Source organism: Schistocerca serialis, chromosome 8, assembly GCF_023864345.2.
Source record: "Schistocerca serialis cubense isolate TAMUIC-IGC-003099 chromosome 8, iqSchSeri2.2, whole genome shotgun sequence".
NCBI lineage: Eukaryota > Metazoa > Arthropoda > Insecta > Orthoptera > Acrididae > Schistocerca > Schistocerca serialis.
The window spans coordinates 228,777,332-228,793,225 of NC_064645.1; the positions used below are offsets into that span (position 1 = coordinate 228,777,332).

Below are 15,894 nucleotides of genomic sequence, written 5' to 3' on the forward strand. Positions count from 1 at the left end.
AGAATTTGAAATCCTTAGTGTTAAAAGATTTGTGCGTCCAATATTTGACCCTTGATTGCAATCTCTCCCCTTCTACTTCAGAGAAAATGTTTGTTCAAAAAGCATTGTATGTTATTGTAGATGACTTTATATCTTACAGGTCATGTTGAGGTAGATGCCAGTTATTTCATTTTTATTAAACCAGACGCTTGGTGATCTCGATCAGCTTTAGGTTATGAACGATCATGGTGGGGCAGAAATGGTTAATGTTGGAGGGAAATTAACCAATTCATAGTCAAAGCATTGACTGTTTACTACATAAACAAGATTCATATTGAGCTGGCATAGCAATTTCATTGTGTACTTCTATCTTTCACATATGTACTTACATTATGAGGCTGTTAGAGTGTAATAGATGGCAGAGTTTCCCTGCTGTTGTGTGATGTGTTAATGGTACACTTGTAGTGATGGTTTATTTCAGAGAGCAAGGCAGGAGAAGGGAAGCATTGGTGGGATGAGAAAAGGCATGCAGAAGGTGGCTGTATAGTATATAATCAATACTGATGTGTTCTGATGGTTATGTCAGACACTAATTGCATTGTTGTGTAGCCAGTTGTTTCACTAGTACTTTGCACATATCATTTTAAGTCAGTTATGGGAAGAATTGGAAAATTGCAGTGTGAAATTGTTTTATTTGATGGAGGCATGCTGCATCAAACTCAATGATCATATGAAATCTAGGTACTGTGTAAGCTGTTTCAAGGATATGTAATAACCAGTTTGTTATATTTAGGGCTCAGTGTATCAAAGAGAGACTTGGAACGTCTCTTTGAAAAATATGGGCGTCTCAAGGAAGTCTGGTTGGCCAAAGCTCCACCTTGCTTTGGTTTTGTAGTTTACCATGAGAAAGATGATGCCGAAGATGCTGTCAAAGCTACAAATGGAATGTAAGTTTAAATGTTAATAATTGTAATAGGACTTGAGATATTTAGAGACTTTTTGTTCCATTATATCTCATTATTTTGTATTAGCTTTTGAATTTTAATTGTGCAATTGCCAGAACACTTCATGGCAGTCGTATTAGAGTCACCTTCGCTCGGCCAAGGACTCGTGGGAAAGGTCGCAGGGGATTTGATCCCAATATGCGCTGCTATCAGTGTGGAGATAAGGGACATTTCTCCAGGGATTGCCCCGACACTCCATATGGATATAAACGACCACCATCCAGGTGCAGTAATAATTGTTTATGATGTTTACCCTTTTAAAATTCTTTCCTTTTCTGTTAATAGTAGCCTCTTAAAGTTAATGTACTGCAAAAAATGAAATAACCTTACAGTTACATCTATTTGAATTAGAGATTTAAGTTGAGTTGGTAATGTCTTTTCACCCAGTAAATGAATTTCAGTACTCCAACTTTGTGGTACCTTGATTAAAAATTTTATCTGTGATCTTCTAAGATGCATTACACCTCTGAAGGCATAAGTGACGTGGAAGTTATTTGATTTCACTAACTCGAAACAGCAAACATTTTTGCATCTGTAAGAGTATTATTCTGTTTAAGCAATTTCAACAATGCTGGCGGGTGGTACTTATGCTTAGAGTATACACAAGGGGAAATGCTGCTATTTGTTTGATTTTTCTTGTTTTAATGGAAAATGTGACACCCACTAGACATTATTTGATAGATTAGAGAAATTTACTGACAGTAATCAAACCATTTTAAATAATGGTAGGACTGTGAGTTTGATTGCTGTGCAGGGGACCTACTCAGTTTTGTTTGCAAGTAAATTTCACTTGTCATTTATACTGTATGTTTCAAATCAGTTTTCATTTTCCAGCTATTTAGTTTCAGTATACAAGATAGCAGCAGTTTACTTGTGTCAGTGTGACTTAGTGTTCTTTAATTTGTTTAGATTCTTATGACATATGTCTTCTGAAAATTTGGAAGTTTCCTTATCAACATTTTGTGAAAGTTAACAGAGTGGTTGTCATTTTGTACATTTTTTCCCTTCTCTTTTTTCACACAAGCTCTGCACAGGATATTTGTACAGTCTTCAGAGTAATTCATACAGAAAAGTTGCATGCTATTTAAACTCACGTTTACGGGGTTCCCAGCGCCAGGAATGAGATACGTGACTAAAGCTTATGGGTCACAGTATCTCATGCAAATAACTGTACCAGTGCAAGCAAATGTTACGGTTTTAATGGGAGAAAAATCGCATGTATGTTGAAGGCATATTCTATGCTGTGAACGTAGCTCAGGCGATTCGTAATTCCAAGAGTTCGACATTTGTATGGAGACTGAGCTGTGTTGAGCCATTTGAGCATGAAATCTGGCCGTATACCACATAATTTTAAGAAATGAAAGAGCTATAGATATCTCTTCTTCAAAACAGTGACTGCAGACTGTATAACTGTGTTTTTCATAAATTTGGTAGTATTGTATAGGTATGTGAGTTTATGTATCCGTAATTCCATAGCCCTTTCAGTGGAGGAGTTTTTAATTACTGTGTAGCTCAGAGGGAGGAAACAGGTGTATGCCTTAAGAATGCAGGAGGGAGGTGTGGCAGGTGCACAGGCTAGGCATGTAATGCCTGGGTACAGGAGCTGGTGAGATGCAGTTTACAATGAAGATGACATGGAAGTTTGAATTGGGAGGGGGTGGAAGGACAGAGAAAGGGTAAACTTCTGGATAGAGGATGTGGGGAGAGTGGGTTAACAGAGATTGAGACCAGGAGGATTATGAGAGTGAAGGATGGGATGCAAAGGTAACTGCCATGTACATAGTTCAGAAAACCTGGTGCTGGAAGAGATGTTCAAAGTGGCACAGTTTGTGAACCAGCCATGTTGTGCTCAGCAGTATTGGTGGTCAACTTCATTCTGTTCTTGGCCACAATTTGGTGGTGGCCATTCATTCTGATGGTTCTGGTGGACAGTTTGTTGGCCATGCCCACATAAAATGCCATGCAGTGATTGCAGCAGAACTGGTATGTGACATTGCTGCTTTCACAACTGCCCCTGTCTCTGAAGAGGTAGCATAAGACCACAACAGGCCTGGAGTAGGGTGTGGTGAGTGAATGTATGGGAAACCTGGGTCTTCCACAGGTATATGACCTGTGGCAAGGTGTTAGTAGTGGGAATGGCAAAAAGATGGACCGTTAATGATGTGTACGTTGGGCTGGTAATGGAATAACGCTTCAGGAAGGTTTGGAAGGATTTTTGTTAGATCATCAGCATACTGGGCAAGGGAATTTTCAGTTTTTTCATTTTTCCAGTTTCAGCATTCTGTTGGCAAGAAAAAATTAGGCGTCGAAGTTCATACCTTGCAGGTTAATTTTCAAGTCTGGCCTACTGAGGCTGCGAAAACGGTACATAGTTGTCAATGAACAGTGAATGCAAAAGTGGAATTAACAACAGATAGTTCAAATGTAACAGAAATTATTTGAATACAGAGATAAACTCTTAACAGTTTGGCAACTTAAAGTGTTGAAGTATGTTTGCAAACTTCTACTTCTATTATGAGACGACTTACTTGAGATGTTCGGCCAAACTTTCCTGCTGGCTGGCCTGTTGCTGCAAACTCTCTTTCACTTCTTCTCTGAAGTATGCTGCTGGGTACAGGAATTTCTTAAGACTCTTTCTGCTTATAAAAATAAGTAGACGTACCAAATTTCATTTGCTTCAATTAACAATGTTTATTTTAACTTCAGACATTTTACAAATTCCACACTTCACATATATAAATACTGTTTCATAAGCCTCTTGTGTCTCCAAGCATTAGAAACAAAATAAGTTACATAAGAGAGAAAGTTGGCTTAAAAACCATGTCCATTCTCAATATGAGATCAGAAAACACATCTTCCCTTCACCAAGGCTAAGACAAAAGTTTTTACTGGTTCTTCTTCATTGTTCCTGTTACTATAACAATGGTCAAAACACAATTAGAACAGAGTAGCATAAACACTCCACAAGAAAATTCCAGGGGACTAGAAATTAGCTACAATAATACCCATTTATGAGACAGAAGTAACTGTGAAAACTACTGAGGTATCTTTCTGCTAAACATGGGATTTAAGACATATTCCAATACTGTAACGCAGAGACTCACAGTAAATTGTTGAAAATATTGTGCTAGAAGAGCAAGTGGGCCTGGTGCAGTTCGCCCGCCGTGTCTACATTCTGCTCACGACTCATTTCCAACCTGCACACACAAACATGTGACATGTAGTAAGTAGGATTCCACTTTCTCGCACTCATGTCTAAAATATCGTGCGTTCGAGACAGGAGATGGCCAAGTAGTTCTAGCATTTACACAGAAATTCACGAATCACAACAATACCTGCACTAACAGCACCTGGTCTTAAAAATAAACACCAAGGTGACAGCATATACTTTATAAATGTTTTCAGAATAAATGCCACAATCCACATGTGGTTCTTACCAAGTCAAAACGAAACTGGAGATCAGCATAGCCAAAGCAACAGGAAATTTTTGATGCTGCTTACGTCACACCCACATACAAATGCACGTCCACAGCTAATGGGTGTGTTGCTTCTTAAATGTGGATGTGTCTAAGCACCTTCATTACACCTGACATCAGTACAGTGAATGACAACAACAAATGTACAAGTATTACACAAATACAAATATTAGTGTCACATTTACCTGTAACATATTTGAACATAAGACAAGCATTTCATGTTCATGTTTGCATCTATGGCCAATGGGCAGATAAAATTAAAATAGGGGCCATCAGAGCACCTTTATTAACCAGTGACATTTAATATAAAGTACAATGAAACAAATTAAAATCACATTTGTTGCTCCATTACAAATGTTGCATCATATGTGCAGATGGTTGTCTTCCAAAAGTCTATGTACATCAAACATCAATTAAAAACAATACATAGGGTTTGTTTAGTCAAGAAGTTTTGTAAAAAACAGTTACGAAATCCTACTAAAACAGTGTCTCACCACACAGAATCCATCATGCCTGACCACATAGAAATTGCCTTTTCCTGTATTCAAAGTGCGTGTACATTCATGTGAGTCTCGTTATCGTTAATCACAGAGGATAAATAGTTAAATACTGATACTCAAAGCTTTTTACATAATTCTGAACAATTTTGTGTTACCGGTCATGCATGCTGCATGAACAACATTTCCATATAGTGCCTCTTTGATTACACCACCAGTCAGATACAAACATCATGACCTGACGTAATTTGCTCACTAGACATGCTAATTCAATTACAAATGCACTTAAGTGCTCTCCTAAAAAACATTGTTTCAAATTAATCATACACCCCTGGTTGACTTGGGGCTTGTAGTGACTTCTGTTTTTGTGATTACTTGGTCTCCTTAATACAGAGTATATGGGCAATATCACTTAATGTGAGATCTCCTCACCTACTCATGTGTTTAGTTATGCATGGACATTTCATTGAATGGCTGAATGGCCGTGTAATGTCACCAGCGTCTTCATCATGCGTTCTGGGATGCCAATGCCGTTTCCGTATAATTGCTAGATAGTAATGCAAAGATATTAACAGGCTCTAAGGTGTGTGTGGCAGGAACTCTAGGAGTAAATGGTTTATAAATAATGTGTCCAGATGTCGTGCAAAAGTGCTCATGCACGGAGGCCGGACACAATGGCCTGATTTTTTTAAATTTTATTTCTTGACTTTTTAAATTTTATTTCTTTATTTCATTTTTATTTGAGGGTATGTAGGTTTTTGAATGCAAGCAATGCCTAATGGCTTTTTCAATTTTTAATTACTGCATTAGGTACCCAGAATAGCATAAGATGATCTCACAGCAAATAAATCGTACATACTGCTCACTGTGTGACACACAACACAGTGTTTCATACAAGAGCACTTTGTAGTGGGTATTATGTCATTGAAATGTAATCCATAATTTGATATGCATGTAAAGCCAACAAATATGTTAGATCATTGTGGTTGAATTTGAAACAGTGGTTCACCGGAGAACACTTATGTGCATTTGTAATTGGATTAGCATGTGTAGTTAGTAAATTATGTCAAGTCGTGATGTTTGTATCTGACTGGTGGTGTATTCATAGAGGCGCTATTGGGAGAAGATTGTTCATGTTGCATGCATGAGCAGTAACGTAAAATTGTTTAGAATTGAGTAAAACGCTTGAGTATCTGTATTTTAGTATTCACCCACTGTGATTTACGGCAACAGGACTCGCACAAACAGATACACACAGTACAGGAAAAGGCGATTTCAGTGTGGTTGTGCATGACAAGGTATCATAAACGATTCTGTGCCACGAGACACTGTTTTAGTAGGACTATGTATCTGCTTCTTACAAAACTTGTTGGCTAAACAATAGGTTTATAGATGACATCTTTGTGGTCTGGGCTCATGGTGAAGAAACACTCCTTAATTTCCTCCATAACCTCAACTCCTTTTCGAATCTGAATTTCACCTGGTCCTTCTCCAAAACCCAAGCCACCTGTCTGGATGTTGACCTTCATCTTATTGAAGCTCACATCCACACCTCTGTCCATATCAAACCCACAAACAAACAACAGTACCTTCACTTTGATAGCTGCCATCCATTCCACATCAAACGCTCCCTTCCCTACAGCCTAGGTATTCGTGGCAAACGTATCTGCTCCAGTGATGAATCCCTCAACAATTACACCAATAACCTGACCAGTGCTTTCCTCTCCCGCAACTATCCTGCTGACCTTGTCCACAAACAGATCCCCCGAGCAATACAGTCCTCCCCGTCCAACAACAATGTTCCTACCCCCAGACCACACAGAAGCATCCCCCTTGTCACCCAATATTATCCTGGCCTCGAAAACATCAACAAATTACTCCGCCAGGGATATGACTTTCTCAAGTCAACCCCTGAAATGAGATCATCCCTTGACAAAATTCTCCCCACACCACCCAGAGTTGCCTTTCGTCGCCCCCCCCCCCCCCCCCCCAACCTCCATAACATCCTTGTTAAACCCTACAATATTCCCAGACTACCTTCTCTACCCAGCGGTTCCTACCCCTGTAACTGACCCCACTGCAAAACCTGCCCCATGCATCCCCCCACAACCACCTACTCCAGCCCCGCTACTGGTAAAACATACACAATTCAAGGAAGGGCCACGTGTGAAACTGGGCGCTGATGACCACGCTGTTTAGCGCCCGTAAACCTCACCCACACACACACACACACGTGTGAAACTACACGTCATTTATCAACTGACATGCCTGCACTGCACAGCCTTTTACATTGGTATGACAACAACTAAACTGGCTGAGCGCATGCATGAACGGACACAGACAAACTGTCCGCCAAGGAGATGTCCAATACCCAGTAGCGGAGCATGCCCTCCAGCATAATTCTAGGGACCTAGGAACCTTCTACACCGTATGTGCCATTTGGCTTCTCCCACCCAACACCAGTCCCTCTGAACTGTGGAGATGGGAACTTGCATTCCAACACATCCTTTCATCCCGCCATCCCCTTGACTGAACCTACGTTAAACAACCTCACTCCCATTTACTCTTCAGTCTTCTCCTCTTTCCCTTTCCTCTTTAGCCATTCACACGTCTTTTCATCCTACATAGTTGTGTTTATCTTTATACTATATACCTCTTTACTTCTGTATGCATCCTCTTTGGTTTGAAGCTGGCACAGTACTTACAGTAGAATATCTTTGCCTTCCCTCTGACAACCATCCCTCCATCCTTGCTACCCTCCCAGTTTTCCTTTCCCTGTTGCTTCATAACCTGGGTTGTGACTAACTGAATCTACTTTCCCTTCTTCCCTTTCTTTCACCTCTCCTCCCTGATGAAGGAACATTTGTTCCGAAAGCTAGGAACGTAAATTTTCGGTTCTGTTTTTTGTGTATCTATCGGCTGTACTGAGCTGAGGTAAGTACTGGCCAGCCCCTCTATCTCTTTGTTAGTATTTGTTTCACATCTTTATATGAGATTTTCCATTAATCAGTTAAATGATATATATTGTTTTTTAAATGTTTTATGTACATTGATTATTTATGTACGTAGAATGTTGGAAGACAATCATCTATATGTATGATGCATAATGTGTGATGGAGCAACAAATTTAATTTTACTTGTTTAATTGTACATTATATTAAATGTCACTGGTTAATAAAGGTGCAGTGATGGCCCCTATTTTAATTTTGTGCGCCCATTGGCCATTAATGTAACAAGAACATGAAATGAAATGCTTGTCTTATGTCCAAATATGTTACAGGTGAATGCGACACTAGAATTTGTAGTTGTGTAATACTTGTACATTTGTTGTTGTCGTTCACTGCATTGATGTCAGGTTTAATGAAGGTGCTTAGACACATCCACATATAAGATGCAACACGCCCATTAGTGTGGACTTGCATTTGTATGTGAGGTGTGACATTAGCGCCATCAAAAGTTTCCTGGTGCTGTTGGCTATGTTGATCTCCAGTTTGGTTTTGACGTGGTAAGAGGCACATGTGGATTGTGGCGTTGATTCTGCAAACATTCATAAAGCATATGCTGTCACTTTGGTGTTTATTTTTAAGATCAGGTGCTGCAGTGCAGGCATCTTTGTAATCAAGATTTGAAACTAGTTGCCTAATATAAATACTGCAACTGTTGACACAATCGTTAATAAACACTCAAAGGAACTTTCATCTCTGCAGGTACACTATCTTTGGGCGGTCAGGCTGTGTGGCAAGGATTTTTCTTTTTATTGTAGACTGGATGACAGCTGTCAGAACACAAGTACTGTTGGTGGTTAGTTTGTTCAATATGGACACAGGTGTGGCTGGAGCCATCAGAGAGGTGGAAATCCTTGTCCAGGAAGGTGGCACATTGGGTTGAGAGCGGCCAAGTGAAATGGATGGGAGAGGTGTTGAGATTATGGAGGAGTGAGGATAGAGTATCTTGGCCCTGAGACCAGGTCATGAAGATATCATCAAAGAACCTGAACCAGCAAGAGTTTTGGAATTCTGGGTGGCTAGAAAGGTTTTCTCCAGCTGCCTCACAAACAAGTTGGCGTAGGAGAGTTCCATGCTGGTGCCCATGGCTGTGCTGTGGATTTGTTTATATATCTTCCCCTTAAGGGCAAATGTAGGGCAAAATGCATTCTTATACTGATAAATATATACATCTCAAAAATATTACAGCTAAAAGAGTAAAGCTTGAGATTATTATGTACATAATAATGGTTGATATTCCGTGTCATTTTCTAAAATGCGTATCGACATACATTTTATAAGGATTTGAATTTTTTGATACCTTTGTTTCTATAAAGTACCTTTTCCATGTAACAAATCAAGTAATAAAATAGGAATTTCACAGTTTACATATGCAAAAGAGACTAATAAAACGTGTAAGAGATTTGTGTTTAAGGTCATAGCTGCTTCGAAATTAATTTCTTTCAGTTTTGCATTACTGTGTGGCTATTTTTCTGATCTATTTTTCTCAACTTCTCAAGGAGAAATTTTCTCAGAGAAAAGATAACAGAAAAGTGCTGCACAGGATTATTCAGTAAGTAATTCTTTAGAACTACGCCAAATTTCAGGATGTTAGCTTTCATAGTTCCTGAGAAAAGGTACATTATAGCTCAAAAAAGTCAATTTATGACTGTTTGAATTTGAAGTTTTTATTTCAATTTTTGACAGTATTGCTATATCGCTAGTGACTAAAGCTGCCCATATCCATAATCTTCCTAGGGTAATCTCTTCCCCTGCCTGCTTTGCCTAGCCAACTTTTCCAATTTATCTGCTGTTGCCTGAGCATTTTCCAGTTGTACTACATCGATGCTTCTGAGTATCTTCATCATGAATGCATCTGGATGGAAGCCTAGTCTCTACAAGCATTTAATCCTTAAGTGGCTTACAAAGTGTCTAATGGATTGGTAGAGACCTGGCCAGTGATATCATCATCTGCTTGTATGTATAGTTTTCACGAAACCCAGTTGATCAGATGTCACTGTTGTTATACAGTGTAAGGTCCTTTCACCCATGGTTATCACATGCACATGAAACATTAATCATATGAGCAAGCGTTTCTAAGTCAATTAACCTAAATCACTGGAAAACTTGTCTGTGGCACTGTGCACAGCATCATCAATTTCTTCACTAATTTTCTTCTCCAATGAACTCAGTGAATTTGTCGATAATTCTTTTTCACACTTAGGAGCAGCATGTGTAACACTGTTATTTAAATTTCCTGTACCTTTTACACATGAAATTCGACATTTACTCACTTTTTCAAATGTGTGTCCACAGTTATGACCCATTTCGAGCAAAACAGGTTGGTATGTGCAAAACTAAAAACTGAAATAAGATTATAGCATGTACTATTCAAAAAAACCGTGTTGTGAAGAAAGGAAAAAGCAAAGATAATCTTTCTCACAGCCTTCTAGACTTGTCTCCAGTTCGTTTCGATTGTGTGAACGAAAAATTAATGCACAAAAAATTTCTAGTTTAGAGGTGTGGATCACAGCATTGAAAGAGGGGCATGGCAAGCACAGATACCCAAACTAATCTCTTTAAAACATATTTCTAGCCATAATTTGATTATGAAACTTTGATTCTTTAAGAATAACATCACAATCTAATAAATTATGCAATTAAAAAATTGAATTTTTTCACATTGTTGCTCTATATTTATCCTTACGAAGAAGTAGTTGGATGTGAGGATGTAGTTGATAAGGTGTATGAGGAATGAGATAGTGGGTTTTGAGTGGAAAGGATGTTAGGAGACATAGTGTTCAGCAAGGCCATGGGCGTGAGGAATGTTAGTATATAGGGAACAGGCATCAACAGTGAGGAGTAGGGACTTGGGTAGTATGTAGTAGTGGGCTAGGTCAAGAATTGGTGAAGGAAGTGGTTTGTATCTTTGATGAGAGAGGCTAGGCTTCGGGCAACGGGTTGGAGATGTTGGTCAGTGAGAGCACAATAACCATCTACAGCCGGGCATCCATGATTTGTTTGGGTTTGTGGGCATTGGGAAGCATGTAGAAAGCGGCCATTTCAGGGGGGGGGGGGGGGGGATGAGGAGGAAGAGGGACTCAGGGGAGAGGTTCTGGGATGGGCCTAAGGATTCCAGTAAGAATAGGAGGTTATGTTGGACTTCTGGGATGAGGTCACTGTGGCACAGCTTGTAGAACTTGTAAAAGGATTTTTGCAAAAGCTAGCAGAGTTCGTTCTCTCTCTCTCTCTCTCTCTCTCTCTTTCTGTGAATGCCAGTGCTTCTGATGTTTGCTGAATGGTCTCCTTTACTCCTAAATTATTTACGTTCTGATATTTCGCTACTAATATTATGGATTTTAGTAATCATATGAACAGTGATATGAGACTCTGAAATGTCATAGTTTCAGATGGTGTTCAAATATGTTGTGGATCACTATCTCATGTGTCTTGTGATATGGTGAGTTATTAGGTTGAGCACATGTTTAGAAACTTCTTATTGGAGAAATAGCAGATTTGATGTGGCACAGCACTATATGTCTTAAGTGACCTCATGTTCTAAGGCTACACAAAACAGCCAAATCTGTCACAGGGAAGTTCTGGAGACTGATGTCATACAATTCTTGCAGTGTATTCTAAGGAAATCCTCAATTTGCTTGTGAACTGTTACCCACCAGACAACATAGCTTGGAAGGTAGTGTTACTGGAACTGAATCTGTGCTTCTTTAAATAACTGTTCGACATGTAAGTTAAATATTGCTTAAGTGAATATTGTTTTTATTCTTGAACTGCAGTTGATCATATGTTCAGTCATATGTGGCACTAACCACATATTTTATTATTGACTTGCTCAAACTTTCCATAAACATAGGCAGTTGCCCCTATTTGTGTTAACCTTTGCTTCAGTTGCAAACTAGCAGTAGGCCTTCCTTTTGTATCAAGTTACGTGCTGTTTCATGGAGAGTTATATGCTTCAGGTGAGCCTAGATGTGGTTCAGATTTCACAAGCGCATAGAAGTAGTGAGAAATAAATTCATAGGGCAACAGAGTAAGAGATCAGAATTGGTCAGTATGTTAAACCATTTCATCGATTACAAAGTGACATACAAATAATCTACAGAAATGTAGATCCATCATACAGATATGGGTGCTGGACTGTGGCTGATCAATAACTCGTAGAAAAAGTATATCACCAGCTGTATTCCTTCCTAAAAATTTAAATATTGTAAGCAACCAGTTGCAGTGCTAATTAAGCATCAAAACTACTTGCTTAAATAATTTGTGTGTGCATGTTACTACATTAAGGGAACTATACCTACAGAATTTATGAAACCTATAAAGATTAACATGTGTTCAAATTGCGGAGCCCATCCTATGCTCCAAAAATTGTGCTAAATATTGAAGAATTAATAACAAAGATTCATCAACGTTTAGGTTGATCATTTTTGGTGTAGGAAAAAATGTGGATTATATTAGAAGTAAACAGAAAAACTTATATATCAAGATTTTAAACATTGCTGCAGCAGCAACTGTTAAAATTCTTCACAATAAAGGATGGCAGCCAAAAACAAAAAAAAAAAAAAACAAAAAAATTCTAACCTGCAACTGTTTTTGGCTGCCATCCTTTATTGTGAAAACTTATATAGCTTTTGTTGGCATGGAAAAAGAATTTGACACAGGACCTGGAGAGCTCAGAAAGTTGAAAAATGGAATAGCCTGGAGAGATAAGACTGATCTTCAGTTTGTGTGGAATCTAAAAGTCAGTAATAGACATAAATTTAATGAAACATCACCTAAAGAGTTAAAAAGTAATTTTAAATGAATACTGATCAATGAAATTGTTCTGTAAGCAGTTGTATAGCTAAACTTTCAGGAAACTTTCCTCGCACACCTCTTTATTTCCATGTTAGAGCTCATTTTCTACTTATCTTCAAAATCTCATTAATCATGGGAAACACACAGAAACAGAACATACCAGCATTAAATTAAACACTTTTTTAATGTGAAATGTTTAAAATACACTCTTCATTACATTTGGTTAGAATGTACAATACGTTATAATTCCTAGGTTCACTGCCATTGTTTCTTGCTTAATTGAACAAGATAATGGTGACACATGAATAACTTCATTGCTTTTATTGACATGTGTAGGTCCTATGAACCTTAGACTTCTGTTTGTTTGGGGGGGGGGGGGGGGCATTTGAAAGCTCTTGTGTATGAAACCCCAGTATAAGATGTGTACAGAATGTACGTACCCATGTCGTGGAAGGCTGTGAAGCACTATTCAATTCCTCAAGGATACTTCAGCGCATCAGGCATTCAATGCAATGATGGGTTGATACATGTATCCTTGCAAACAGATGGCATACTGAACATTTCACTTGGGGAAGCTTTTCATATTGTGCTCACATATTAATATCCTTTATGTTTCCCATGGTTAATGTGGTTGTGAAGAGAAGTAGAAAATGAGCTCCAACATGAAAGTAGTGTTTCTGGACCCGTGTCCAGTAACATATTTTCTTCTTCTATATGTGAGGAATGTTTCTTGAAAGTTTGGCTATACCTTTGTGTTATACTCTGTATATTAATTACTTTGACTTACCTGCTAGCCATACATAAATTAAATATAAAAATAATAATGCAGAAATGACACTGAATAGGCAAGTGAGAGGAAATACAATTAAAGTGAGTAAATGAATTCTGTACTAGATTAGTAGAATTATTGGTATCAGGCATCTGATGGATATAAAACAAGAACCACAGTGGCCAAGCAAATATCCAGAAATAAAGTAATTTATTTGACACAAATTTTAAGCAATGGAAACATTGACAGGAAGTCAGAATCCTGGATTGAAAGCAAAACCATTGATCATTCACCAAAAGAATGAAACATAAAATGGATATTAATAAAACACAGAAAAGGGAAGTTAAGAGGCCATTCTGAAAAATTATGCCTCTGAATTTTTAATATGAAAAACCTCAATTTAAAAAAAAAAACAAAAAAATAAAGCAAATGTTATTAACACTCTGTATCTCTGTTCTTCATATCAATCTATTTATGTCTCAACATATTCGCCCTGGTGATGAACACATTTCTTCAAATGAGAGACCAGTTTGTTGATACCATCGCTGCAGAACGTTTGTTGATAGAGCCACAACCTCACCTCTGCTTGCACTGCTTCGTCATTGTCAAAGTGAAGTCCTCGAAGGTGTTCTTAAAGTTTTGGAAACAGATGAAAATTGGATGGGGACGAAGTAGAGACTTCATGAAGACTGATAAATGACAATGAAATCAAGGTATCAGATTTTTGTAGATGTCACAGTGCGCATGTGTAGTCTGCCATTGTTGTGCAGAAGAAGATGGTGTTCCACATGTGGCCCAACTCTTCTAATTCGAAATTCGATTACAGTACGCTGTTTCTCAGGCACCAACATAGTTATGTTAAACATCGCCATGTTACACACTACAATTTGCAGCCGTCTAGTGACAGAAAGAATAAAGATCTAGAATGTTAATTACAGTTGTTTTATTTTAAAAACTTCAAGAGTTTTGACAAAAAAAATTCAGAGACACTTCCCAGCACACCCTTGTAAGTTAACTAGGCACTTGTTTATCATAGCACTTTCATAAAGGAACTCTTGGAAGAAGGAAACAAATTGAAGAAAAGAAAATCAAGAAACAGGCTTGAAACAATTATACTGCAAATTGTGGAATGAGCTGAAGCTCTACAACCAAATGGTGGAGGTAGATAGAGTGGAAGTTGGCTGCATGAACAAGGTGCTGTCTTTAGTAAATGATAAAACTCCTCTTATGAAGCTTGTTTAGGTACCAGCTTAGTCAGTTAGTGTCAGATTTTCCATAGTACCTTAAATGAATTTCGTTCTGTAACATCAAAATCTTTCATTTGTCAAAGATGCTACCTGAAATCATTCCATTTAGTATTGAGAATTATTTGTATGTTGCAGTGCACTGTTATCAATTATATTTGTTTTAATCTTGCTAAAGGAATGACTGAGAGTTCATTTACTGACTTCTAAAGGAGTTATGTGCAAGCATATTGTGGCATTCCAGAATTCAGTATGGAACCTGCTAATATGAAATGTCCATTTGATAATTCATGAAATAGGGAAAACTGGAAAACGAATTGGAATGTGAACACTGTAGTAGGATCTTTATTAGCAGTTGAACTATTACTTTGCTCTTTGCCCCTTGGTAATAATATTTAGTGAGAATTAACAGGCGACTTGCATTCTAGTAACTCGTGAGTAAAGTATTAGGTTGGTGCTTATGTTCGTAGGATCTTTGTTTTGTATTTTGGTATTCCATTTGCTGTAGGTTTATTTATTGCTTCATTTATTATTTGTAGTTCACTGTTGCTATTTGTTTGTACATATCGTCACATTTTCATTTGGAGATGGTGAGTGAAGCTGTGGATGCCAGAAAAATAAGTGTCAAATGGAGAAATCGAACATTTCCAACATATCCTTTTGTTCAGTTTGATAGAGAGGTGACAGCAACAGAGGGCTCCAGAAAATTTGTGCTGGTATGGGAATAATGCCAGAGCATGACAAGAAAATGGTTTTCGCGTTTTAAAGAGAACCGTTTTGATATTAGTGACACTCTGTGTTCAGGAAGACCTTTGGGGTTTTGATGATGATCATTTAAAAGCATTAATTCACACTGATCCAAGTCAGTGTATTTGAGAACTGGTTAACGTGATGAACTGTGATCATTCCACCATCATGCGACATTTGCAGGCAGTGGGAAAAGTTCAAAATTGGGTGTATAGGTACTGCCAAGTACACAAAAATTAGTGGGTGGCCTTCTGTGCGCATCTCTTCTTGCTCATCAGCTGGCTCATGAAACACAATGACTGTTCCTATCCTGAATCACTACTGGTAACAAGAAACTACGTCTTAATGCACAGGTATGTACAGGGACAGCATCCTTGAT

The 15,894-nt window shown here is 38.2% G+C and overlaps 1 protein-coding gene across 2 annotated transcripts in view; it reads left to right on the forward strand.

Annotated features, from left to right (window-relative positions):
- Nucleotides 1-15,894, forward strand: part of LOC126416216 (serine/arginine-rich splicing factor 7-like) — a 43,652-nt gene that overhangs the window by 11,312 nt on the left and 16,446 nt on the right. For both annotated transcript variants that reach the window (XR_007575417.1, XM_050083812.1), the window contains exons 3-4: nt 773-926; nt 1,040-1,207. Coding sequence is in view for 1 of the 2 variants with exons in the window: in XM_050083812.1 (XP_049939769.1) it covers nt 773-926; nt 1,040-1,207 (322 nt within the window). In the remaining variant the exon portion in view is untranslated. The remainder of the gene's footprint in view (nt 1-772; nt 927-1,039; nt 1,208-15,894) is intronic.